Raw genomic sequence first — 27,897 nt, 5'->3', positions numbered from 1 at the left:
TTATATTTTAGTAATCATATTATGTATTTTACATATTTTTTTTCTTATAAAAAATATTTATTTTTCTTTTAAATTTACGTTGTTGAAAGAAAAATTTTATAAAAATATCTTATATCTTGTATTTTATAAAGGTATTGTGTCTTTCAAATAATTAATAATTTATTATTTATTTTCAAATTTTTAAAATTTTTTAAATAATTAATTTTAATTAATAAGATATGTGATCTTTTTTAACTAAGCACGCTATAAATTATTGGTACTTTATAATTTTATAATGTACTATTGATATTGTTATATTTTTTATGTAACTATCATATTAAAAATAAAATTGTGAAAAAAATTTATAATTATATATATATTTGATAAATTTTTTGGAAAACTAACTCTAATAACTATATGTTAATTATTTTTATGAAATGAAAAAAAATTATCTAAAATTCGGCCCCTTCATACTTAACTTTCTGAATCCGTCCCTGGTCATCGTCATTTTCTTTATCGTTATCGTTGAATTTTTGTCATATTAATGACATTGTCTGATCCAAATAAAATTAATTTATATGCTTTTATTCATGATTCAGTTTTGTTTATGTGCTTATTTTCGAATTAAGTTTGTGTGTCACAATCATTAAATAATTTCGGTGTAAAAATTAAAAAATTTATATATGTTTGTTAAGAAATTTTGGTGTATTTTATTCTGATAAGTTCTGTTTAATTCAAAATTCAGCACAACGATGAGGGATCCAACCCTTCCTTCTTCAAGGTGAGGGAGAATATTATTTACAACCTGACCAAAATGAACACAATTTATCTGATTATTTCTGCACATTAACTTGCTAATGAGATGTCGCAGTACTAAAGTGTTATTCATTCCATAACTACTTGCGTTAGGCCATAATAAATTACTCTAGATCTTGCAACTACTTCTTCGTTTTCATCGTCATCATCTTTTTTTTCTTACGTATCGTTTTCTTCTTGTTTTATCTTTTTAAGTTTCTTCTTGTTTTACTCTCTTAACAAGAATAAAAACAATGAACCTACATTCATTTAACTAAAAAAAATTAAAAAAAAACGAAAATGCAGCATTAAAAAGACATTTTTTTGCTTTTGTAACAAAGTCTCGATATAAAAACTAAGAAATTTATGTATTTTTGTTAAAAAAAAATTTTGGTGTATTTTTATTTTGATAACTTTTATATAAATTAAAATTCTTCATCTTCCTCCTTTTCATCTTTTATTGCTGCTTCTTTTTTATCGTCATCTTCTTTTTTTCTTATTTATCTTTTCTTCTTATTTTACCATCTCAAGTTTCTTCTTGTTTTACACTCTTAACAAGAATAAAAACAAAAATATCAAACAAAAAAGAAAAAAACACATAATGCTATAAATTACTAGCAAAAGGATAAAGCTACATTAATTCAACTAAAAGAAATAAAAAATAAGAAAAAAAGTAGAATAACAAAATACAGCATTAAAGAAGATATTTTTGTATTTTTGTAGCAAAATTTTGGTGTAAAAGCTAAAAAAATTATGTGTATGTATTAATAAATTTTGGTGTATTTTTATTCTGATAAGTTCTACATAATTTAAAATTCTTCTTCTTTCTCCTCATCTTCTGCTACTTCTTCTTCTTCTTTTTTATCATCATCTTCTGTTTTTTTATTTTTTTTATTCTGATATATACACTTTCATAATTTAACACACTACAATAAAAATTATTTTTAGTGATAAATTTTTAGTGATAATAATATATATAGATGAATACTATCTAACTCTCTTTAAATTAGAGGATAAATTACTCTTTGTAATATATCTTCTTATTATTAACTGAAATAAAATTAATTGACTTATCATGATTAACTTTAACTTTAATTTAAGCTAAATTTTATTAATTTAATTAATTAACCATGATATAACTTTTTTTTGTAAATTATAAAAATTATTAAAAATTTTAATTTTATACTTTTTTATTTTTTCTCAAATTATATATTTATTAATCAATTTCAATCGCAAAAAATCTCAAAAAAGACAAAGAATAAATAAAAAACATTCAAGAGGCACAAAAAGTTTAAAATTTTTAAAATTTTCTCTCTCTTGCTTTCTTAAATTTTTGAAAAAAATAATAAAATATAAAATAAAACTTCTCTAATTATTTTTATAATTTGTAAAAAGGTTCTATCATAGTTAATTGATTAGGTTAATAAAATTTCGGTTAAATTAAGAAAAGTTATACTATAACTAAAAATGATTAGAGAGGTTTTATTTTATATTTTTTATTTTTTTCAAAAAAATTTAAGAAAACAAAAGAAAAAATTTTGAAAATTTTAAATTTTGTGTGCCTCTTGAACTTTTTTATTTATTCTTTCTCTTTCGAAATTTTTTATATTTTGTGATTGAAATTGATTAATAAATGTATAATTTAAAAAAATTACAAATTAATTTTTTTAATAATTTTATATTTCGAAAAAAAATTACATCATGATTAATTAATTAAATTAACAAAATTTATACTAGATTAAAAGTTATTTAAATTAATCATGATAAATCAATTCATTTCATTTAATAATAAAAAGACATGTCATAAAGAGTAACTCACTTTTTAATTTATAGAGTTTGATAGAATTCACTATATAATAATTATTATAAAACTTATTTAATTTATGTTTTTACAACAATTATATATTTATTGTTATTATTATATATTATAATAGTAATTATATATTTTTTATGACTATTAAAAATATTTTTATTGACAATTGTATAATTGTATAATTATACAATTGTTATTAAAATTTTTTAAATATAAAATATAAAATGACTAATATTAAATTGTCAATAAAATATTTTTTAACGACTATTTTTATTCTCACTAAAATCAAAATGAACGGTATTAAGTTATTGTACAAGGACGGTGCACTCCAAGTGCATCCACGTTAAGCACTTTAGTCTTTACACTAAAAGCAAACTTTTTATGTTATATACTGTTTTTGGAGACAAGACCGTGTATTCACTCATCCAATGTTATAAGAGTCATTGTGATATCAAAAATCTTAAGTATGTACTAGATGGCATGCACCTCAAAATTATTACTTCACATCCACTCTAAAATTCAGCTAGACCTAAAGTTATGTCCACCAGACATTACCACCACAAAACAAAAAAATAAAATAAAATAACAAAGATCAAATTAAAGTGTCTCGTTATTTTTGGAATATCCTCACTATATATATGAAGTCGGAAGTGAGCTTAGTCATCCCAACCATAAAACACATACACAAGAAATTGCATAATGGACTTTCTCCACCTCCCATCATTTGCATCTATGAGAGTTCTTGTCTTTGGTTTTTGGGTTGTAACTTTATTTTCTGAGTTTGCAGTTGGCATAACAAGGCACTATACATTCAATGTACAATATTTAACAAACTCATGCTTAGCTTCTGAAAGTTTATTAGTTCTTTCTATCAATTGCATTATTTTATTCATCACTGCATACACCATATACTAATTTTTTATGCTACCCTTTTCCATGTTAAGATTGAGTATTTGAACGTCACAAGATTGTGCCACACAAGGCCTATTCTGAGTGTGAATGGCAAATTCCCAGGACCACCATTAGTGGCAAGGGAAGGTGATAGGGTGTTGGTTAAGGTGGTTAACCATGTCTCCAACAATGTAACCATTCATTGGTATGTTTGCTTTTTGTTCTCATTGTTTATTTTGAAGCCAACCCAAATTGCTGATTAATTAAAACAATAGTTGCGACTCTTCTAATATTGCTATTGTGAACTGGGATGATGCCCATTACATTATTTGTAATAATATCATAATGACTCTAACTGCCACCATTACATATATATGATTTATTCACACATTAGAATAATTAGAGCATAAGTACAACTGCACTCATAATTATAACTGTAATTTAAAACTATAATTACACACGAGTTTAATTTTGCAGGCATGGGATTCGGCAGATAACAAGTGGTTGGGCAGATGGACCAGCATATGTGACACAGTGTCCCATACAAAGCAATCAGTCCTACACATACAATTTTACCATTACTGGCCAAAGGGGAACCCTTCTTTGGCATGCTCACATTTCATGGCTTAGAGCCACCATTTATGGACCCATCATAATCCTCCCTAAGCATAAAGTCCCTTATCCGTTTGAGAAACCACATAAAGAAATCCCTATCATTTTCGGTATTATTTATATAGCATCACACCTCATATATGTATTTTATATCTATTATTTGAAAATTAATATATTCTAACCAACTCCCTCTATTTTAAACTAATTGTCGCTTTTATTTTATAATACATTAAAAATTAAGGTATCTGAATTTAGAACTATCTTAAATTTATATACATTAATTTTTAAATATATAAAAAAAGTCGAAGTGATATTTATTTAAAATGGAGGATTTTAAAATAAACGTCACTTTTTTTATGATATATTAAATTAATTAATGTATCAAGAATTCAAAATCTAGTTTAAATTTACATTATTTTTTTATTGTCGTGTAATATAATTATTTTATTTTTTTGGTGAAGAATATAATTATTAACTAACTGGCCAAGTTGTGGGACTTCAGGGGAATGGTTCAACGTTGACCCAGAAGCAGTTATAAGTCAGGCCCTTCAAACAGGAGGGGGACCCAATGTTTCAGATGCTTACACCATCAATGGTCTTCCGGGGCCTTTCTATAATTGTTCCTCTAATAAAGGTATAACCAAACAAAAAATGAAATTAAAAGGTGCAATTTGAAAATTAAATAATTAAAGTTAATTTGAAGTTGAAAAGATAGAGCGTGGAATTGACAAGGCATTTTAGCCGCAGTGGATCAATGATGACTTCGCTAAATATTTAGATCTTTTGCTTTTTGCCTTCTCATTTTAACTGAAGTACAATGTTTAATAATTAACCACAACAAACTTGTCAATTGTCAGGTTCAATTCTTTCATTCAAACCTATTATAAAGAGAAATATGACATTTTATAAGAGATCAGTTTACACAGTTTGACATGTCAAAATATAATATTTTAATTATATATATATATTAAAATATATATATAAGTGAATATGATTATTAAATTATATATTTATTAAAATTCAAATTTTCTAAAACTTGATAAATTTGATTATACAAACGTATTAAATGTATATTAAAATTAATTATTAATATAAAATATATATTAAAAATAAATTAAATTATATAAATTTATACATAAATATATAATAATTAATTAATTTAGTGTCTAATTTTTTATATGTACATTGTATTTTTTTAATTATTAAGATAATATATGACACAATTTTACAGTTGAATTAATAAAATTTGTTATGAATAAAAATTTATTCGATAGGATCAATTATCAAATAACAAAACTTAGACCGTGATTCTTCATTTTGATATATTATCACAAATTAATAAATCCATAATCATGTAGTTTTATTTGTATGCAGATACATTAAAGCTAAAGGTGAAGGCCGGAAAAACATATCTTCTAAGGATAATCAACGCTGCACTCAACGAAGAACTCTTCTTCAGCATAGCAAATCACACACTCGTAGTTGTTGAAGCAGATGCTTCATACACAAAACCATTTGAAACACACACAATCCTAATAGCCCCAGGCCAAACCACAAACGTTCTCCTAAAGACCAAACCCAAATCCCCCAACGCCACTTTCCTCATGGCTGTTAGGCCCTATTTCACCGGCAGCGGCACCTTCGACAACTCCACTGCCGCCGCCATCCTCGAATACACCCACCCTTCTCACAAACCCACTCCTCAAAACCTCCCCCTTCTTCAACCAACACTTCCGCCAATAAACGCAACAGATTTCGTTACAAAATTCACCGCGAAGTTTAAAAGCTTAGGGAATGATAAGTTCCCTTCAAAGGTACCTAAAATGGTGGACAAGAAATTCTTCTTCACTGTAGGATTAGGGACTAGTCCTTGCCCTAAGAACACAACATGCCAAGGACCAACCAACAACACGAAATTCGCAGCTTCCGTAAACAACATCTCTTTCGCGCTTCCGCATTCGTTGTCTTTAATCCAAGCCTACTATTCAAAACGATCAAACGGTGTTTTCAAGACAGATTTTCCTTCCGTTCCAATCAACCCTTTCAATTACACAGGAACTCCACCGAATAACACAATGGTTACAAATGATACGAAGTTGGTGGTTCTGAATTTCAACACTAGTGTACAGGTGGTGTTGCAGGGTACTAGTATTCTTGGTGCTGAGAGCCACCCTCTTCATCTTCATGGCTATGATTTCTTTGTTGTTGGGCAAGGTTTCGGGAACTATGATGAAAACAAAGACCCTGAGAAGTTTAATCTTGTGGATCCTGTTCAGAGGAACACTGCTGGAGTTCCAGCAGCCGGATGGATTGCAATTCGGTTTCAAGCAGATAACCCCGGTTAGTTTCCTAGTACTACACAAATTATTAAAGATATAATAATTTACATGTTTTTTTTATCAATTTAAATTTTTTTTTAAAAAAAATGATTTCATCACACGTATTATCAAATCCACGTGCGCATGCATGCATGTGTTCATTAATTAGGTGCTCGCTAGCTGCAGCATTTTATACTCTCCTGGTCTATGTATTTGAAATTATACTCTGTTAATAAGAGAAATCAATCATGCTTGTATATAAAAAGTAAATTACTAAATCATACTATTTTAGTTTACCAGTACTACATAGATTAATTAATTTTTTCAATAAATACATAATGTAACTCTAAAATCAAAACTTTTCAATATATAGATTTCTTTCTTATTCAATTTATCTAGAGAAATCACAATTTCTTTGTAAAAAATATTATAATTTCATTATATTACATAAATAAATTAACTTTTTACAATTTTAATTTATAAGTAAAGGATATTGTTATTTAAATTACTGTTTATCGTAAGACAATTTGTTTATTAATGATGATAGTAAAGTAAAACCCTCTTTATAATCAACTTTAAATTGTGAAGAAAAATATTATTCTATAACCTTCAAATTCTAGGTTGAGCATGATATAGGTGCCTACATGATATATATATTTGGTGGTTGTTGAACGACTTTGAACGTCTGTCATAATCTAGTATTACAAGAAAAAAAATGATTGACATTGCGGTATCACCTTAAACTTTAAAATGATGCTGACATAAGTAGCATCTCTATGATCTCTTTTATAGTTTTATGTGATATTTTTCATTTTCCTATATTATCCAATAAATTTATGAACATTTTGAAATTGTAGTCCTTATATAAGAGCAAGAGCAGGAATAGCTAGTGGCTGAATTTTTTTTATATAAAAATTATTGTTGTATTATTCTCGATTATAGAAAAGTGACCTGTTTTAATTTAGTATGGAGATAATTATAAATAAAAAAATTCAATTCGTGTTTTAAAAATTTTAAAAAATTAAAATTGCATTTAGTTTGCATTTTTTTTTTTTTTATTTTTAGAGTTTTTTATTTTTTTAATTTTATAAAAAAACAGTAAAAATAAAAAATGAAAATAGAAAGTAAAATTTTATTATTTTTACTGTTTTTCACTTTTTAACAAAGAATAAATTAAAATGACACTGTTAATAAATAAAGGAAGGAAAGGCTAGGTGCATCTATTTAATTCCTGTATACCTTTGCAACCTTAATTAACTTATTGTTTTAAGCAAGTTAAAAAAGGCAATAGTTGTTACTTACTTTATTGAATCTTACCAGTTTCTTCGAGATAAAGGCTGCGGTAGAGTGATATTCATAAATCCAAGATTCAACATTTAATGGAAGTGAATAATTAAATCGCACACTTTATGCTTTCTTATAATAATCAGGTCAAATTTAAGACACGTATCTCTAGTCCAAAATTCACGAATGTAACACGTAATTGGGCATTGTCACTTTCTGTAACAAAGAACTAGATAGAGTGACATTATCATTGTACATTAGTTATTAGTTCACATCAGTGTTGTCGCTTTTTAATTTGGCATCAACTACTAATTTCGTATCTAAAAAATTCAACCGCTAACAAAAATATTATTAAAATATATTATTGAATAAATAATTTTTGAATAATTTAAAAATATTATATAAATAATCAATAATTATTATATTTTTAAATAACAAAAAAATTATATTTAACAAATAATTTATTCATTTAATTTAAATTTTTGTGATAATATTAAAATAAATATTTAAACAATATACAAAAAAATTCATAACAAAATTTAATCTCTAAATAAATATAGTAATTCACAATAAAAAATTTTTTAAAAAATTTACTTGATAATTTATTAAAATTTAAGGATGAAAAGATCTTATTTTTCTAATAATAATTGTAAAAATTTATATCAAAATTTGATCTCTAATTTTTTTTAAATATATTTAATATCTAATTTTTAATTACATTTTTTAATATTTCAGGAGTTTATTTGTCGTTAACAGCTTTTAGAATTTTTTTTGTCAGTGATATAAATTTTTGAGTATCATTTTAATAATTTACTTTTTAATTTGTATATAATTTTGGATTTGATTATTTCTAGAAAATGGTACAATATCATTATTTACTGAGATATAGTGTTTAAAATTTGTCTTTGGCTTATTGTATTTCTAAAAAATTAAAAATATTAGAAATAGACATCAGTGTTGTTTCTTTTCTTTTTTTTTTTTCTCTCATTTGCTATGTCATAATTGATTCAATGTGATTTCATGTTCATTTTCTTTGCCGTGTGATGAATAGGCGTATGGTTCATGCACTGTCACCTAGACATTCATACAAGCTGGGGATTGATAATGGCATGGCTAGTATTAGATGGACCTGAGCCCAACCAGAAGCTCCAACCACCACCGTCTGATCTTCCAAAATGTTGACTTTGTGGGTCTGGATTCATTATTGGGCTTTTCTCCTCCAATAAGATTTTTCCCCTTTTTTTGTTAAATAAAAAATTTAATCGTGAGATTCTTTTGATGTGTTGATGACGTGAGAGGGGAAAATAAAGAATGTGTACTTTGGGGTTTGTTATGTGGAGAGTAGAAACTGTTCGGTCGGTTGTCATGTTTGGTTGGTTGGGTGGGATTGAATTGGATTAGGGATAATTAAGAAGCAGTTCACAAGTGTTAGTCAAAGGAGGAATTTGCAATGCTTTCTTTTTGAATAATCAAAAGCAAAATGTGATGGTTAAAATTTGATGATCTCAACTTTTCTTATTATAATGTTCTCTTAATTTGCTATTTGTTTTGCTTCTACTCAAAGTTTATATAAGCTACAAATCAAGTAATTAGGCTTCAAATTACAGGCAATAACATGATCATTTCTTGAAACTTGGTTTAATCTTACACTTGGATAGAGATACTCAAACAATTGCACGCACTAGCTGTTGCTTAAACATATTTGGTTTGGGTATATTAGTAATTACTATTAAAAGTAAATAATTATTTGTGACTATGAAAGATTTAAGTGTGAATAAAATTGATTATGAATTATTTAAATAAGAGTTATTTAGTTTGTAAGTGCACGTTTTTATAATACATTTCGATATAAAGTAGAAAAGAACAATAATAACAATACAAGAGTTATGATCAAGGATAACGAGAAAAAAAAAACTAATACTCGCAAACGTGTTAAGACGATACTTCCATCTTACTCGACTGTTGAGAAAGTTATACATATTTTCTAAAATAATAGGACTCGTATAATAACATTTTGACTAAAGTTATCCGCATAAAAATTAAGACATTCGAGAGATAATAGAACATGGAAGCAGTTTGATATAAAGTATCCAAAATTTGTTAAAGATTCTCGTAACATATACCTTAGTTTAACAACTAATGGTTTCAATCCATTTGAGATTTTAAGTTTCACTCTTAGTATATCTATCACCAGTGATGCTATATATTTATAATTTTTCTTTCTAATACTGTGTGAGAAAATATCTCTTAAACGTCTATGGTAATTCCTACTCTTAAGATGTCTGAAAAAAATTATTGATATTTTTTAGCAATTGCTGCTTAAGAAAATTATGAGAATGCATTAGTTGATGATCATGGTTCTGTTGACGGTAAAATATTTTGCCTTACATGCTACATTATTTTTTGCTAATAATGATTTCCCAAGCTTTGATAACTTGTTAGGGTGGAATAATAGATCTATGAAACATCTTCGATGGTCACCACATAACCACGAATATAGACACAAATAAGTACTTCTTTGATAGTTTCACATAACTGAGAAGTCCTTCTTAGTGACTATTGGGTACAGTTATTTTTCCAAATTAAGAAAACTCGAAAAATATCCTTGCAAAGCAGTTGACGGTTTAAAGGCTTAAAAGAATAAAAAAGAATATTTTTTGGAATTTGCCATGTTAAAAGGATAATCTCTTTTTTCATTGTCTTGACAAGATATATATAAAGATGAATGCTTTTGATAACGTGCCACTGTAAGATTCAAGTTGATTTGTGGCGGTTTGAAACTCCCACTAATTAGTGGGAGTTTCTCAAACTTCCAAAATTTGAGGTTCTTATTTGTGATGATTTTGCAGAATTTTCAGGACATAATTTAATGATAATTTTTTGTCTGCTTTTTGGGGGGTTTTAAGTTAAATTTTTCGATAATTTATTTGAAATTTTTGTAGAGGTTTAAAACTATCACAAAAAATAAAATTTTAAATAAAAAAATTACAATAAATTGAACGGTTACAAACCATTTAAAGTTGAAACTAAATAGATTTTGAAACTATAAACCATTATTATTGATTGAACAAATTACATCAATCATACTAAAGATTATTTAACTTAAAAAAAATTAATAATTGATATGAAATGAACAAAAATTTAAACAAATTACATCAATCAAATTTACATATGCATGAAACAAGACAAAAATTGAAATTTGAATTGTTTCTACATGTAAAAATTGAACAATCTATTTAATTTAACTTTTTATGATGAATTTGGTGTTTGTACTACAATAATTTGTTTATTGGCAGCCAACCCAACGTGCTAAAGAACTAGTTTGCTACAATCTCACATACATTAAGAATAATCAACAATTACTAACCAATAGAAAGCCTTCATTAATCCAGCAGAGAGAAGAATATTGGATACAAAAAACAATGAAAAGCAGTCCACTTGATAGTGCAACCTGAAAAGTATTGAAGTACAACATTTAGAATTACACATTATAAGTTTATAACTTAATCTCTACAAACTAAATAGATAAAAAGAAACAGAAACTACTACCATTTTTTTAGATATTTGAGATGCTAAACTCTTTCCTTCCATAACAGCACTAGTAGCAGTGAACAGGGCTTGTCCCCTAAAAAAAATTGAAAAACTTTAATCATCCTAAGAAATTTTAGGTTCACAGGTATGGAATATATTGTTTATATAAATATATTTACAAAAATCATGTCTATGCAGAATTTTAGCATAATATTTAGAAAGCATATCCTATAATGAAAAACCAAAAAAAAAAATATCAAAATTTTCAAAAAAAAAAAGGTGGATATTAAATTATAGACAGAAAAATTAAGAGTATAAACTTATAGAATCCCTCCAAGAACGATATTGAATAGGTTCTCATCTGCAGCCAAACCAATTAATAGCCAGCTGAAACAGAACAAAGTTATGACTAATGAAGAATAAAGCAGTCTCTAAGAATGGAGCATATGCAAGAGAAAAAATGTTCTAAAACTACGCTCACCTAACTCTTGTCACTCCACTCTCCAAAAAAATTGATAGAAAATATCTCCAAAATAGAGTCGATAAAGTGGATCTGATTAATTATAATTTAGTTTTTTTAATAAATACTATACAATTATAATACAAATATGTTACCTCTAAAAAAATAGGGGACAAAAACTGAGATAAAAAAAGGTATTGCTGCTTTGTCAAGTCATCATCAACCTAGGAGTTAGAATCACATAATGTATATATGGTTTTAGACTATCTCCAATAGAGAACTCATCCCAATTCCTGTTTATGGTCACCTGTCATAAAAAGTAACTCCACATCAGCTTTTGCGTCATAAACAGTAAATAAAAACTCAAAACATCTCTTTTTTCTCCATTAGAAGAAACTAACTGTAGTTCCTGTTGTGGTCCCACTTAATTAATTAATTAAAATTCTTAAAATTAATGTAATTAATTTTTTTCAATAATATAATTTAAATTTATAAATTTAAAAAAATTCACTATTAAAAAATATTAATATTAAATAAATTCATATATAAAAATAATACACAATATATAATTTAAAATTATATTAATTTGCAAAATTAATTAATATAAAATATAGTTAAACTCTATTATTTTGTGGTGTGGTTAACATTTAAATTTTATAAATAAAAATAAATAACCCACTAAAAATTATTTTATAATATATAAAAATTAAATTTAATTTTTTATGTAAATAAATTTAATTAATTATAATTGAGTATAATTATTTTAATTATGATTTAAATCATTAATATAAATTATTAATTAAATAATAATATAATTATTTATTATGATTAATTATAATTTAATTATTTTAATAATATTAACTATAATTTAATATAATTATTAAATTAATAATTAATTAAATAATTATATTAATTAATTAAATTATAATTAATGAATTAAATATATTATATTAATTAATTAATTATTATTTTAAAGATAATTTGCCACACATGACAAGTTATCATTGGTAGGATAGAGTCCCTCTGACTCTTTCTTGAAATTTATGGGAGGACTTTCTTATCCTTTTTTTCAATGGTTGGAGTCCCTTTGTGTCAGAAAAAAGTGAGAGAAGAACTCTTCATTGGAGTTGCTCTTAGAACATCAAATACACAACACCAGAAAATTCTGTTTTGAATATATTCTTACAATCAATTATTTCTTGGAATTAAGGAGAAAAAATTCTTAATACATTCAAAATCATATCTATGCATCCAAACAAGAAAAAATACATCAGATAGATATTTTATTTTTACCTTACTGCTATCTTTCTTAACTCCATTGTTAGCCTTTCAATCTTTGTCTTCGTAATAAAGGGAGTTCAATCAACTGCCAAGAAAGAAAAATAATTAACTTGAGAATAAATGGAGCTAAGGAAAACAAGAGAATAAAGCTACATATACCAAGGAAACGAATAAATAGAATCATATAGAATATATTGAAAAAAGAGGCCAAGAAAGTGAAGGGGAAATCAAGAGGGAAATAAACACAGGAAGAAAAGTATTAAAAAGAACGCTCACCATTAATCTTGTAAATCTTCATACAAGAAGTACATACAATAGCCATTTTCAAATTCTGGATCCTAAATTGTTTGCGAACTTGTGCTTGATTGAGCTTCTGCATTCAAACCTATTATGTCTCAACCTTGCAATTACCAAGGGTATGTTTGGTTGAGCAGTAATAATGAGATAAAAATTTTCACGCGTTTTTTACCCTCTATCAAACATAACCTAAAAGAATATTTTTAACCAAATGTATCAAGACGAGAAATTTATCTTAAAAGTCGTAGCAAGAACTATGTTGAGCATGCTGAATATACGTCAGTTTACATTCGGCTATATGTTTACAATTATTCTGTGTGTGAAGAAAATATCTCTTAAATGTACATAGTAATTCCTACTCCTAAGACATATTCTTTTATGTTCTCAAAAGTGTGCCTTTTCATATGGTTACCCAACAAACATTTCTAAATTTATCAATCTCAAGAGGAGAAAGATATTTGGCCTAAAGAGCCATAATTCTTATATTCTCATGGAACACTTTTTGCCAATTTTTCATAGAAAATGCTTTCCTAAAGTGGTTACATATGTGCTAAATGAGTTGTATAACTATTTAAAAAAGTCTCAAGAAAATCTCTGGAGCTTAATAATATATATAAGCTCCAACAACGAATTACTTTGGTATTTTGTCATGTGAAAGAGATATTTCCTCTATTCTTTTTCACTGTTATGGTTTAGCTGGTCATTCATCTTGAGAAGGAAACAACGATTACTAGTACAATTCAATATTGATGGATATATCCTGTTAAAAGGTAAGTTGTTACTCTTATTTAGATGACTCATGTTTTGTAAAAGCCTTAGGCTGCGTTTGGTTCTAAGAACAGGATAAGACAAGACACTGAGAACAAGACACAAAGGACAGAAATTTCAAAATTAGTATTCTTGTATTTTGTTTAGTGATAAACGAGTACAAATTATGAAAATCCAATTTATTCTCATTTTTTTTCATTCAAAAAGTTTAGGATGAAAAATATTATAATAAAAAGTATAATTATGAAAAATTAATAAGAATAATGAAAGAAAAAATAAAAAATAAATTGTGTTATTCGTTAGTGTTTCATTGTCCTTCCTATTAAGATGGATACAAAATACACTAATTTCATGTCTCTGTCTATGTATTATCTGTCAAACATGATTTTGTGTCTCTGTGTCCATGTTTCAGAGTCCTGCTCTTGTAAACAAGCGCAGCCTTAATGATTTCTAGATTTTTCGTGACAAGGCTCCACCAGAAAGATGCATAGCTAAACGTTGTGTGAAGGAGGGATCTCTAACTTTCTGTTTTATACATGGACATTATTTCTTGCAAACAAGAATGAGACATTCTGTTGATTTAAAAAGCTTGCAGAAATTATTCAAAATGAACAGAACTTAAACATTATATTCACTAGAAGTGAACATGGGGCAAATTCAAAATTTTGCTTTTGAAAGTTATGTGAAAAGAATGATAATGTTTGTAATTTCTCATCTTGTAGAACATCTTCTTGAGAAAATTACAAGAAATATACTTAATAAGACTAGTATTCTTAAATATTTTTAGGCAGCTGCAATTAGCACCACTTGAATTGATCTGATTCTTTATTAAAAAACAAATTAAAATTTTAATCTTTTCAAAGAAAGAAAATCATTTTTTGGAATATATATATATAAGCATATCATTTAATTATATCATGTTCATCTCAAGTTGAACTTTAATTTAATCTTTAAATATCTATTTTACTGGTTCAATGACGAGTCCAATTTTTAGAATCTTGACTAGAATTGACATATATTAATGATAATGATAGGAAAGAAACTAACCTAACAAACTTATAACTACTTTACTATTATTTTTATTTTTAAGCTCAGTTTCTTCTTTGCCACGTGACTGAGCTCTCTTTTCTATTTTTTCCTATGACTCTTATCTGCTATATATATAAAAGGGTATGTTATAGTTAGGTTGAACTAATGAGCATTCTGAAAATACAATTGATAATCAGTTCTTCACTTTTCCCTATTTTTCAATTCTGCTGCATTTGCAATTATTCTAACATGGTATCAAAGCCTCAAGTGGAAGAAAAAGAATTGAAAGATGCTGATTGAGCATAGTTTGATTGTGCAAGACCAAGAGTTGTTTGTTTGAATTTCTCAAGAAGATCCTCATGAGACATTAGCAAAGCTTCAACTTCCCCTGCTGTGTACAGTAGTGATGACTGAAGAATACTCTTCAAGCAGACCTTCACAAATTGCTTCAATGTGATCTTCTGAACTCAAAGTGTGGCCTATGGCTGAGAGTGAATCTACAAGTTTCTTGACTTTGATTAAGTAATCTTTAGCAGAAAGATTAAGCTTCTTCACATTCTTGAGTTGATTCTTGAATTGCCTCAATTTTGTTTTGTTCGAAGAGATGAAATATTGCTGTATTTGATCCCAAATCTGATAAGCAGAAGCACATTTTACCATTTGATTCTTGAATTCATCATCCATTGATGATAAAAGCCAGGAGCAGAGATTATAGTCTTGAAGTAGCCATTCTTGATGTTTGATGGATGTTTTTCCAGCAATCTTATCTGCATCAGACTCAAATTCAGGAGCTTGTTTGTTGATTACAAGATGATCTTGCAGATTCTGACTTTGAATTGTAAAAAAAGCAAGTTACTTCCAAGTAGAAAAATTGTTTTCATGAAGTTTATCAGGGATGGAATACAGAAGAGATTTTTGTGTAGAGGCAATAAGATTTGAAGGTATGATGGCCATGATGAATGAAGGAAGGATCAAGTAATCAATATTCAAGCTCTTGATATCATGTTAAAATAATTGCAAATGAAACCGAACTGAAAAACAGGGAAAAGTGAAGAACTGAATTATCAATTGTATTTGATACTCGTGGCTTTAAGTGACCAGTTTTGGATCTAGTAGCCAAAGGTTGTCATCAACAACAGGGTGTTGATTATGCCCAAATTTTTAGCCCTGTGATAAAGCCTGCAACTATTAGAACTGTTCTATCTATAGCGTTGTCCAAGGCCTAGCCAATAAAACAGTTTAATTTCAATAATGCTTTCTTGAACGTAGACTTGGATGAAATTGTGTACATGCAACAGCCTCCTGGTTTCTCTTTAGAGGATACTTCATTAGTTTAATTCTCTTTTTCTGTTAAAAGATCTTGGCAGTGTTATTTATTTTCTTGGATTAGAATTTAATAAAACGTCACCTCATTGTCTCTATATTACTCAAACTAAATACAATTGAGACCTTTAAGCTAAAGTTGGAATGCAACACTGCAAACCAACCCCTACTCCTATGGTAAGCAATATTAAACTCACCTCTCAAGAGACAAATGTGTTTGAAAATCCTACCTTTTACAGATCCTTAGTTGGAGGATCACAATATGTTGTACTTTCTCAACCCGAAATTACATATTCTGTAAACCGAATGAGTCAATTTCTTGAAAATCCTCTTCAATCTCATTGGATTGCTCTTAAAAGAATTCTGAGATATCTATCTAGATGCCTTGATCAACATATACATTTTTCCAAGAACACTTATTGTAGAATTCTAGTTTTTTTTCAGATTCAGATTGGGCAACTGAACTGAAGGATCATCGATCCACAAGTGTATATTGCCTTTATTTTGGTTGCAATCCAATTCTATGGTCCAGAAAGAAACAAAGCACTTAAGTCGCTCATCCACAGAGGCCGAATTCAGATGCTTAGCCGAAGCCACTGCAGATACAGTTTGGATGCACAATTTACTCCTTGAATTGAGAGTTCCTCCAAGGCTCCGACCATTGTGACAACCTCAGTACTGTCCTCCTTGCAGCAAATTCAGTTCTTCATAGTCGCTCCAAGCATTTTGAAGTGAACTTACACTTTGTGAGAGAACGAGTTAACAAGAAACAATTGTTTGTAGTTCATACCCCCTCCTACTCACAAATTGCAAAGCTTCTAACCAAGCCCCTCTCTCTCTCTCTCTCTATCTCTTTTTGTTAAATTCAGAGCCAAACTCAGTATTTGCACCTAGGACTCTAAGTTTGGCGGGGTATTAATGACAATGATAGGAAATAAACTAATATTAACAAACTTATAACTACTTTACTGTTAGTTCTGTTTTTAAGCTCAGTTACTTCTCTGCCACGAGACTGAGCTTTCCTTTTTATTTTTCCCTATGACTCTCATCTGCTGTATATATTAAAAGGTCTGCTATAGCTAAGGTTGAACTAATGAGCATTCTGAAAATACAATTGATAATTCAGGTCTTCACTTTTCCCTGTTTTTCAATTCTGCTGCATTTGTAATTATTCTAACATAACATAACAGAGGCCACGCTTTTCTACAAATCGTGGTCCACGGTATATATAATGAAGCTAAGGAAACCAAGAGACAAAGCTAAATATACCAAAGAAACGAATAAATAAAAAATGGGATCATATAATATATTGAAAAAGGATGCCAAGAGAGTGAAGCAGCAAGGAAATCAAGAGGGAAATAAACAGAGAAGGGAAAGTTTTAAAAAAGAACGCTCACATTATCTTATGAAGACTTCAAAGCTGCCTAATGTTAATTAGTCTTGTAAATCTTCATATAAGAAATACATACAATAGCCATTTTCACCATTATATATACATCAAATGACTATACCCTTTATTTATTATCGTTAACCTCTGCTAAGTGCTATGCTAAAGCATAAGCATGGAAAAGTACTCCTCAAATTCTTGATCAATTGTTGGTGGCCTTGTGCTTGATTGAGCTTCTGCATTCAAACCAGAGTACTATTATGTCTCAACCTCGCAATTAGTCTAAGGTTATGTTTGGTTGAGGAGTAATAATGTGGTGGAAATTTTCACCAACCATATTAGATGTAAACCTAAAACCAACCACCAAAATAGCCACTCGTATAAAATACATGTTAAAATACAAAATACACATGAAAAATGAGTTACACAACACATGTATTTATACACATACATGGTAGTTGATTTTTGGTGTGCACATGGCATTTTTGAATTTTCACGTATGAGTTTAATGTGTAAATTTAGAAATATCATGAAAGTTTTCACCAGCTTCTTACCCTCAACCAAACATAACCTAACAATATTAACCAAATATATCTAGAGGAGAAATTTATCTTGAAAATTGTGGCAAGAACTATCTTGAGCATGCTGAATATACCTCGGTTGACATTCCGCCTTCCAGATGAAAGGACATACATGTTGGGATCCACTCCATTAGACAAAAGAAAATCTTCGAATTCTTCTTCTATGGCGAGCTCTGCACCTTTACCATCTTCCGAGTACGCATGGCCTGCATAGTTTTCTAATTCCAGAAGGTGCTCCTTATTATCATTGAAAACTTGAAAATAAGATCCACGATAAGATGAAGTGAAAATTAACTGTCAACATATGTATCCTTATTCATTAGAGCTTACCTTCTTTTTCTGTTGATACATGCAAAGAGAGTGATTATCCTAAATATTATGGTGATTCCAATTAACAAAACAAGTGGAAGGCCTACCATATAGGTAAGTGTCCGCATCGAGTTTGGCTTCTTTATTCACAGATATGGCAGTATCAGAATCCTCCATAAAACTATTGCTGTCTTTTGCGGATTCAGGTTCAGACCTTTCATCAAGGAATGCTGCATCTGTTTGAATCTTGACCATCTGGTTGTGCACACTCTCTAAAACTTGATTTTCATCAGACATTGAAGCATGTTTGGAACAGAAGCTCCCAACCCAGCATTTATGTTTTGGTCTAACTAGATCCAATTGATCACTCTGAAGTTTTCTTTTCTTGTTAAACTCAGCAAAACTGATACCATACATTCCGTCCACCTGGAGTCTAAAAGAATAGACAAATGCCAATGAGAATCAAAGGACAATGAAACAATAATATGATAAAAAAAAAGAATGAAATAAACAATGGTACTAGAAATTACACAATTTCATTTTTCAGCTGAGTTATATATTGTTATCGATCTTTCAAATTTTGTCAATGCAACATTGGTCAAATTTGCTTACCTATGTGAAAGAGGGTAAAAAATTTCATTGATAAATTTGATGTGTAAAATTCCTAATTGTTCTCATCAATGAAAGCTTCTGTAACAGTTTTTACCGTAGCCAAACATACCCTAGTCACTAAATAGTTTGTGTTAAGAGAAAAGCTTAATCACTAAGCACTGAGAACACTAGCCACAACTGACACCATACAGCACCGAAAATGTTAGAATTGTCGCAAGAAATAATCAGTTATAATCTGAACAATCTAAATGCTGTTTCAAAATCTTTAATAGACTTTCTGAAAATCCTTTTTTTATAGAACCCAATTTAGTGGTTTGATTCATGAGCTGATCCCTACACAGTAAAAAGAGGCTATTGTTATAGCTGCCATTTATTTTTCAAGAAACCAGGCTTCTTGAATTATATACTTGGAATTCAAAATCGGTTATTGATTCTTGACACGAACCATCTATCAAAAATGCTTAAACAATTGGTTAGAGACACAATAATTATATATCTAATATACTTCCCCACATACGAGCCTCGTTTGGGGTTGAAGTGTGGATAGTGCATAAAACATCTTGGCCATATAAGCTTTTGTTCTATGTCATAATTATAAACCATCTTTTCCAAAAGCTTAAGGGTGTGTTTGGTTTGCGATTTCAATTTCAGTGTTTTTGTTTGAAACATTTTATGAAAAATAAAGAGGTAAAAACAAATAATATGATTTTATTGTTTTTACTATTTTTTCTTTTTCCTTTACCAAATTCTGAAAACAAAAAGTACTAAAAATGAAAATGCAAAACGCACTCTAAATTATGCTGAGTGCACACTAATGGTTTTTTATCTACTAGTTCCAGTTCTACACAGTGAAGGATTCTTGAACTCAATAACAAAGCATTGTAAATTCGCAATTATTTCTCTGAAAAGGTCTTATAAGGAAAACAAGGGTAATTCATAGATTGAATTTTTAAGGAGATATTTCCCCCAAAATATAGAACAATTCTGGAGTTTGAAGCTGAATTTTCACTGAACAGAACAGTAAAACTCATATATTGTGCACCAATATGCAATCTAAAACACTTGCATCTACAATTACTTTACCATTTAACCTTTGGTATTAAATAAAATTCTGCTCAAACAGATGATAGCTACAAATATCTATTTACTTACTTACTAAGTTCAATTAAGCAAAAACAAAATCATTTATCTAGCTTCTGATATACCATAATTGATTCAAAACAACATTAGCATCAAATCTCTTAGCATAATAATGCAGAAAAATAAAGAGAAGAAACGAAAAATAAAAATAAAAACAGAGACGAAAACCAAAAGCAAGAAGGGACGAAGATCTAGAAGATCCATATATAAACCTGTTCATTTGAGATGGGCTCTCCTCAGTTTCCTCCATCTAGATCTACTAAGAATCAAAGACGCTGATCAAAGCACAGATACTACTGTAGAGAAGTTTATGAAGAGAGAGAGAGAGAGAGAGAGAGAGATCTTTATTAAGGATGTTTCACGCTGAGATGAGGATATGGATATCGTCCAAGAATACAGTCTCCACAACTTTATTTATTTATTTTATTTATTTTTGCATTATGTGATGATTCATGAGTCATGGGCACATGCATTGCACGGAAGAAATTAACTCTCCTATCTAACTTGTAATGCATCATTATTCATTAGTCCCCAAAATCACTTTTCAAAGAAAAGTATACTAAGTATGAACCAAAAAGTTATAAGCCAAAAATTAAATAAAATTATATTAATTTATATTATTAATTAATTAATTTTAAATTTTTAAATTTAAAATTTAATTAAAATTTAATTAAAATTATAAAAAAATTTTATATTAATTTATTCATTTTTAATAATTATATATAAATTTCTTTCTCTTTTTCAGGTTCTTTTTGCCTCCTCATCATCTCATTGGAATCTACTTTTTTGTAATAGAGTATGTGCTATAAAGTGTCAGTTATTATTTCGTCTAAATTTTTACTGTAGAGTCTATAAAATTTGCTGCCAGCACTGCACCAGTGTGCTCTCGGACACCGCCAGTAACAAAAAAAATGCAAAAATTTAAATAAAAGAAAATAAAAAATAATGCTAAATTTTTCTTTTTCGTTTCTGTTTTTTTTTTTTTTGCTGGACTAAACAAAAGAAAAAGTATAAGAGATGAAGGGAGGTGGACGGACAGAAGAGGGGGGCTTTCGGTTGGGGTGGGGATTTAGTTTCGGATGTGGTTTTAAAAGGATGAATGGGTAATTGAAGAGAAAGGTGTTGACTGCAAATTATACACTTAATCTTAGTCAAAAGGAATTTTTAAACAATTACATAAATATAAAAAAAACATCTTAATACTTAACAAAACACATATCCAGTTATAATTTAAAAAAATTATGAAATTTTAAAGAAATAGAGACATTCACATTTGTAATATAAAAAAATTCAAAAAATATATAAAAGAACATCCATTTAATATGAAAAAGAAACATTCTGATACTTAGCCGAAGAAACATCTATATATATTAACTCATAAAAATTTTGAATTTACCTAAACTTTTTTAACTGGTTTTTGACTAATATCCTTTTGATTCCCTAACATTATTCTTGTCAATATATTATTTATAAATATATATAATAACTGATTTAATTATTATTTTTGATATGTATATAACGTTTTTATAATACATTGAATGTTGGCGTAATGGGCTCATGGCGTTTATATGTATGATATATTTGACGATTGGCGTTTATACATCGTGGTGTGAAAAAAATTATGAATAAAAAAATAACAAAAACTTTAATTTAGTGAGATTTTAAGACATGTCTGAATTATTATTTTTAGAGAGATATTGGTTTCTTACACTATGTTACTATTGAAATGATGATAACATTTTTCTAAAATACAACAAATCTTTTATTTTTTTTGCTAACAATTTTAAAAAATTAGTTCATATTCTTTTTGGGAATGAAACCTGCAAATTTATAATTTATCTAATTGATATGCAAGTTAATTATATATATATATATATATATATATATATATATATATATATATATATATATATATAATGCCTGTGTAGGCGTACACGCACATGTGTGCACTAAAAAAAAAAGGGCTTGTGGCCACGCTTTGAATCCTTCATGAAGGAGAAACAGAAACTTCCATTGAATCTTGGCCTTTGTACTGATTGGTAGGAGTATTATAAAAAATTTCAACACTTAAAAGAGTTAGTCCAAGAGATATAAAGACTAGGGTAAGTTGACATACTTCGAGGCTAGTTACTGCCTCTTTTACACTTTAAGCAGGCGTTCCTGTTACAATTTAAAAATTTGTTAGTAGTATATAATAATAAAATTTATTTGTTCTTATTAAATTATTAAATTTAATCTCACAATAATTTTTTATTTAATTTTTGATATTTTATAGTCAATTTAAGAATTTTATATTAGATATTATTAGAATGATTAATTTTCAATTTAAATAAAATTTGTTATTTTTTTAAAAAATTGATTCGAAAGAGTATTATTTATTTTTTATATTAGTTTTAATTATTTTTTTCTGTAACAACTGCATTAATTAAAAGAATTTTTTAACTATGAATTTTAATAAAAATCTGCTTCTAATTGTATGAGAAATAAATTTTTAAATATATATGTGTGTACGTGCGTACGTGCGTGCGTGCGTAAGAGTAATACTATACATTCAAGTTTTTTTATGAACTAAGTCTAATCAAGTTAAACAATAAAACTTTGAATAATGTTAGTCATAACTGATTTTTGTTATCTTAGACTAATTTGGTTGGACTTAGTTAACAAAAAACTTGAATATGTAGTATTATTCTACATAAAAAGAGAGATATTTTGATTGTATTATTAAGAAAAATATTATTCAATTTTTTTAAAATATAAAACCTAAATAATAAAAATTTAAAGGGTAAAGTATATTTTTTGTCCCTGAAGTTTGACAAAAGTTTCAAAAATACCCTTAAGTTTTATTTTGTTTCAATTTTGTTCCAAAAGTTTTCGATTTGCATCAAATATATATCCCCTGACGGCTAATTTTTCAAAAAATTTAAGACTAATTCAATAACAATTTCATAAGAGCAACTCTCAATACAAGCAAATCAAGCATAATTTTCATGCATTATTGTTAGATTAGTCTTAAATTTTTTGAAAATTTAGCTGTCAATGGTATATTTGATGCAAATAAAAAATTTTGGAACAAAACTGAAACAAAATAAAATTTAGAGGTATTTTTAAAATTTTTGCCAAATTTCAGGAATAAAAAGTATACTTTTCCCAATTTTAAATTATATGTTATCATTTAAATTACTATTTTAGTGTTTTAATTTGTAAATTATATGTTTTAAAGACTAATCATATTATATGTACATAAAAAATAATCACATGTATACATATTGAAATAAAAAATACAAATTAAAAATACATATATTTATATATAAATATCTAACGATTAATGAATAATTTGATAACTGATTTTTATGTACACATAATATTTTTATTATAAAAATTTTTATTATATTATATATATTTTGCCCCACTATTAAAATTTTTTGGATCCGTCACTGAAGAAAAGAAAATGGAAGAAAAAAATAGAGGAATGAAAATGAGAAAAAAGAAAAATTATTTTTTTTTATGAAGAGAAAATAAAAGAAAAGAGAGTAGGATGGAGTTTTTCTTTTGTTGGATGAAAACAAAAATAAAAAGAGAGAAAATCATACTCAAGTGAAATTACATTAATATTCTTATATATATTATATATAAATTATAATATATTAATGTATTTAAATTATTTTTCTAATACAAAAGTGAAAAGGCAAATATGTATTTTTATCCATTTTTTCACTTTAATCTAAGTTTTTTTTGCAACTTTGGAGAGAACATTTTAATATGGGTCTCACATATACTTTTGTATTTTCTATTCAATTTCTTTTTTTATCCAAACAATGGAAAATCCATTTTTCTATCCATTTTCTTCTCTTCTATTTTCTTTCCCTCCAAATTCTTCTATACCAAACAATGTGTTAGCGTTGGTTGGACGAATATAAAAGAATTCACATGATTCCGTCCAAAATACCATGGTTTTGAAAATCAGACCGGACTGACCAGTCAAATCGGTTCAATTGGGAACCGACAGTAAAACAGTCCGGTCCGTTGTCTATAACCGCTGGATAGAGAACTATTTGAAAACTCCTCTGCCACCATGCGCTACTCTAGCTCCTCCAATACGGGTGTCTCCTTCACACTGCGTTAAACCAGTGTCCCATAATCTGCGTGAACTCCCTGATGCCGAAGTAACTTTGACAGATCCGTTACATCTCACCAGTTCCCTTCTAACTCGATCCAACTGCAACGGACCCGGCCCAAGAGACTCTTCAGCAGTGTTACCCTTCTAATGAGCTTACTTGGCCTAGGTCATTCTTATTGCAAATGTTTTCACTAGTTGTCCATATATTAATCTTATTCCTTTTATCCACTATAACCTCCTTTTCTAACCACTTATGTTTACAATTATAGTTTTATAAAACAGTAATTTCATAATCCACTTCATTGCTCACTTGATATCCCACAAAATTTGCACCGCCTTCAATGTCACAATAAAATGATTGATACGTTACTAATTTTCTTTGATAGAGTCTTGAATGGTCATAACTCCACTCATTCAAAATTAAATATGAATTTACCAATCTAACCTCATCTTTAACCTCCTTCCATAGCACCTCTATAACCACTTCCGCTACCTGATTTCCATAATTTATCGAGTTTCGTTAGCGTTGTTAGCCTTATAGCTATATCTATGCAATCTCTTGTTGTTTCGTTCTTACGTTAATCACATCTTGCAACACCATCCCCCACATTTTCAAGTTACAATGCAATCCATATGTTTCATGTCCCACCTCTTTTATCAATACATCAAAATCACTAGTACCTATTGTGATATGAACCCCTTCATTGATCACATCCATAACAGGTACCAATTTGCATACGGCCGACACTGAAGGAAATGCATGTACGATTCCGTCACTTTATCACACGCAACCACCTCACCCCATTGACTTCCTATCACACTGAAAGTATCCACTGACCATGTATGTAACAGAACTCCAAAACATTATAACCACGCTCTTCAAGTTTTACTTCGCTCCGACTCTTCCTACCTCCATACACTATGAAATAACTGTTTTTAGCAGGCTATTCATTTTGAACGATTATGTCTCTTCAGCACTCAATAAACTGTCAAAAGTCAAAAGAGCTTTATACGCTCCCACTTCTCGTATATAACTTGAGCAAGTTCTTCGCAACCATTTTATTCAAGAACTTAAAGTCAATATAGCCGTCATCGTTCCACCTACTGAACTTTTTTACAACCAGTCCACGTTTTCCTTCGTCATAGATATTTTCACCTTCTTTCTCCACCCATTCATATGTGGATCTTGGTCCGTTTTCTCCTTCCTCAAATTTTTTGTGTTAATATTTGAGATTTTCTGAGCCACTTCTCGTTCTCGTTGCGGTTGGCGAATCATTGCATATCAATTGTCACTTTCTGGCCGTATCTTTTTCGTGTCCTTCCGTATCTGATATTTTTCTGTATTTTGCTTCTCCCACAAAAACAATCTTACCTTTTAATCTTATACGATTCATTTCTGTTATAGTATTCAAGGCCCCTCCTTTCGTAGTGTACTGTTGATGAGCGGATATTTTATACGCTTTTTAGGGGTAATTTCATATAGATTTTAGCATGTTTTAATTAGTTTTTAATAGAATTTTATGAGTTTTTAAGCAAAAATCATATTTCTGGACTTTACTATGAGTTTGTGTTTTTCTGTGATTTCAGGTATTTTCTGCCTGAAATTGAGGGAGTTGAGCAAAAATCTGATTTAGGCCGAAAAAGGACTGCTGATGCTGTTGGATTCTGACCTCTCTGCACTCGGAATGGATTTTTTGGAGCTACAGAAGTCCAATTGGTGCGTTCTCAATTGGATTGGAAAGTAGACATTCAGGGCTTTCCAAAAATATATAATAGTCCATATTTTGCGCGAAGATAGACGATGTAAACTGGTGTTCAACGCCAGTTCCATGTTGCAGTCTGGGGTCCAGCGCCAGAAACAGGTTACAAGTTGGAGTTCAACGCCAAAAACACGTTACAACCTGGCATTCAACTCCAGAAACAGCCCAGGCACATGAGAAGCTTAAGTCTCAGTCCCAGCACACACCAAGTGGGCCCCAAAAGTGGATTTCTGCACCAATTATCTTAGTTTACTCATTTTCTGTAAACCTAGGTTACTACTTTAGTATTTAAACAACTTTTAGAGACTTATTTTGGATCTCTGATGACATTTTTAGATCTGAAATTTGTACCTTTTGGTAGCATGAGTCTCTAAACCCCATTGTTGGGGGTGAGGAGCTCTGCAGCGTCTCGATGAATTAATGCAATTATTTCTATTTTTCATTCAAACATGCTTGTTCCTATCTAAGATATTCATTCGCGTTTCACTATGAAGAAGGTGATGATCCGTGACACTCATCACCTTCCTCAATCCATGAACGTGTGCCTGACAACCACCTCCGTTCTACATCAGATTGAATGAGTATCTCTTAGATCTCTTAATCAGAATCTTCGTGGTATAAGCTAGAATTGATGGCGGTATTTATGAGAATCCGGAAAGTCTAAACCTTGTCTGTGGTATTCTGAGTAGGATTCAAGGATTGAATGACTGTGACGAGCTTCAAACTCGCGATTGCTGGGCATGACGACAAATGCAAAAGGATCAATGGATCCTATTCCAACATGATCGAGAACCAACAGATGATTAGCCATGCTGTGACAGAGCATTTGGACCATTTTCACTGAGAGGATGGGAAGTAGCCATTGACAACGGTGACACCCTATATATAGCTTGCCATGGAAGGATTCTTGCGTGTGGGAAGAGGAAGACAAGAGAAAAGCTGAAATTCAGATGACAAAGCATCTCCAAAACTCTAACATATTCTCCGTTATTGCACAATAAGTATTTATTTTATGCCATTTTTCCTTTTTCCATTGAACTTGAAAAACACTGTTGTTGGCATCCTGACTAAGAATAATAAGATAAACATAGCTTGCTTCAAACCAACAATCTCTGTGGGATTCGACCCTTACTCACGTAAGGTATTACTTGGACGACCCAGTGCACTTGCTGGTTAGTTGTGCGAGGTTGAGAAGAATTGTGATTTTCAATTTCGTGCACCAACTGTATAAACGCAAAAATATATAGACTGTCACTTTTTTATTTTCTTGATAAGTATATGTCATTTATGCATCCAGTCCAATTTAACAGCTGAAACAGTTTTCTTTTCTATATGTCTTTGGAGAAATTATCCAAAAAAAATTGAAAAAGGCTTATTTTGCAAAGGTCAATACTCTTCTTGATTCTGAATTTTAGGATCCTTGATCTGTTCTCTAATTTTACGAATATTTTATTACTGGCTTATGAATTTCGAGTTATAGCTGAATATCTCACATTTTGTGACAGATTATATTTCGGATGTCAAATATAAGGTTGTCGGAAGTGAAATAAAAAAAATTATTATTCCCTGATTACTACTAAAGAATTCACTTAAAAAAAAAATACTAATTT

General features: G+C 28.9%; 2 protein-coding genes across 5 annotated transcripts; one reads left to right on the top strand and one right to left on the bottom strand.

The window, feature by feature from the left end:
* The first annotated feature begins 3,240 nt into the window (after positions 1-3,240).
* Positions 3,241-9,192, top strand: LOC112796942 (laccase-17). The gene is made up of 6 exons (XM_025839634.2): positions 3,241-3,403; positions 3,532-3,683; positions 3,956-4,200; positions 4,593-4,724; positions 5,465-6,430; positions 8,744-9,192. Exons 1-6 carry the CDS (start codon positions 3,287-3,289, stop codon positions 8,872-8,874), a joined length of 1,743 nt encoding a protein of 580 aa, XP_025695419.1. The 5' UTR covers positions 3,241-3,286; the 3' UTR covers positions 8,875-9,192.
* Positions 9,193-17,758: 8,566 nt separating this feature from the next.
* LOC112796941 (protein FAR-RED ELONGATED HYPOCOTYL 1) lies at positions 17,759-20,936 on the bottom strand. Of its 4 annotated transcripts, none has more exons than XR_011881208.1 (4): positions 20,623-20,886; positions 18,680-19,091; positions 18,424-18,603; positions 17,759-18,004 (listed from the first exon to the last, which is right to left on the bottom strand). XR_011881208.1 is itself a non-coding variant. In XM_025839632.2 (4 exons), the coding sequence occupies exons 1-4, from the start codon at positions 20,658-20,660 to the stop codon at positions 17,931-17,933; spliced, it is 582 nt and encodes a 193-aa protein (XP_025695417.1). In that variant the 5' UTR covers positions 20,661-20,936; the 3' UTR covers positions 17,759-17,930. The 4 variants fall into 4 exon arrangements, 2 of the variants coding, with proteins under 2 accessions (XP_025695417.1, XP_025695418.1); XR_011881207.1 differs by having other exon boundaries at positions 18,424-18,586; XM_025839632.2 differs by having other exon boundaries at positions 18,424-18,567; positions 18,766-19,091; positions 20,623-20,936.
* Positions 20,937-27,897: the final 6,961 nt, after the last annotated feature.

Source organism: Arachis hypogaea, chromosome 4 (genome assembly GCF_003086295.3).
Source record: "Arachis hypogaea cultivar Tifrunner chromosome 4, arahy.Tifrunner.gnm2.J5K5, whole genome shotgun sequence".
Lineage (NCBI taxonomy): Eukaryota > Viridiplantae > Streptophyta > Magnoliopsida > Fabales > Fabaceae > Arachis > Arachis hypogaea.
Note: the sequence above shows the minus strand (reverse complement) of the source record. Positions and strands in the feature narration are given on the sequence as shown.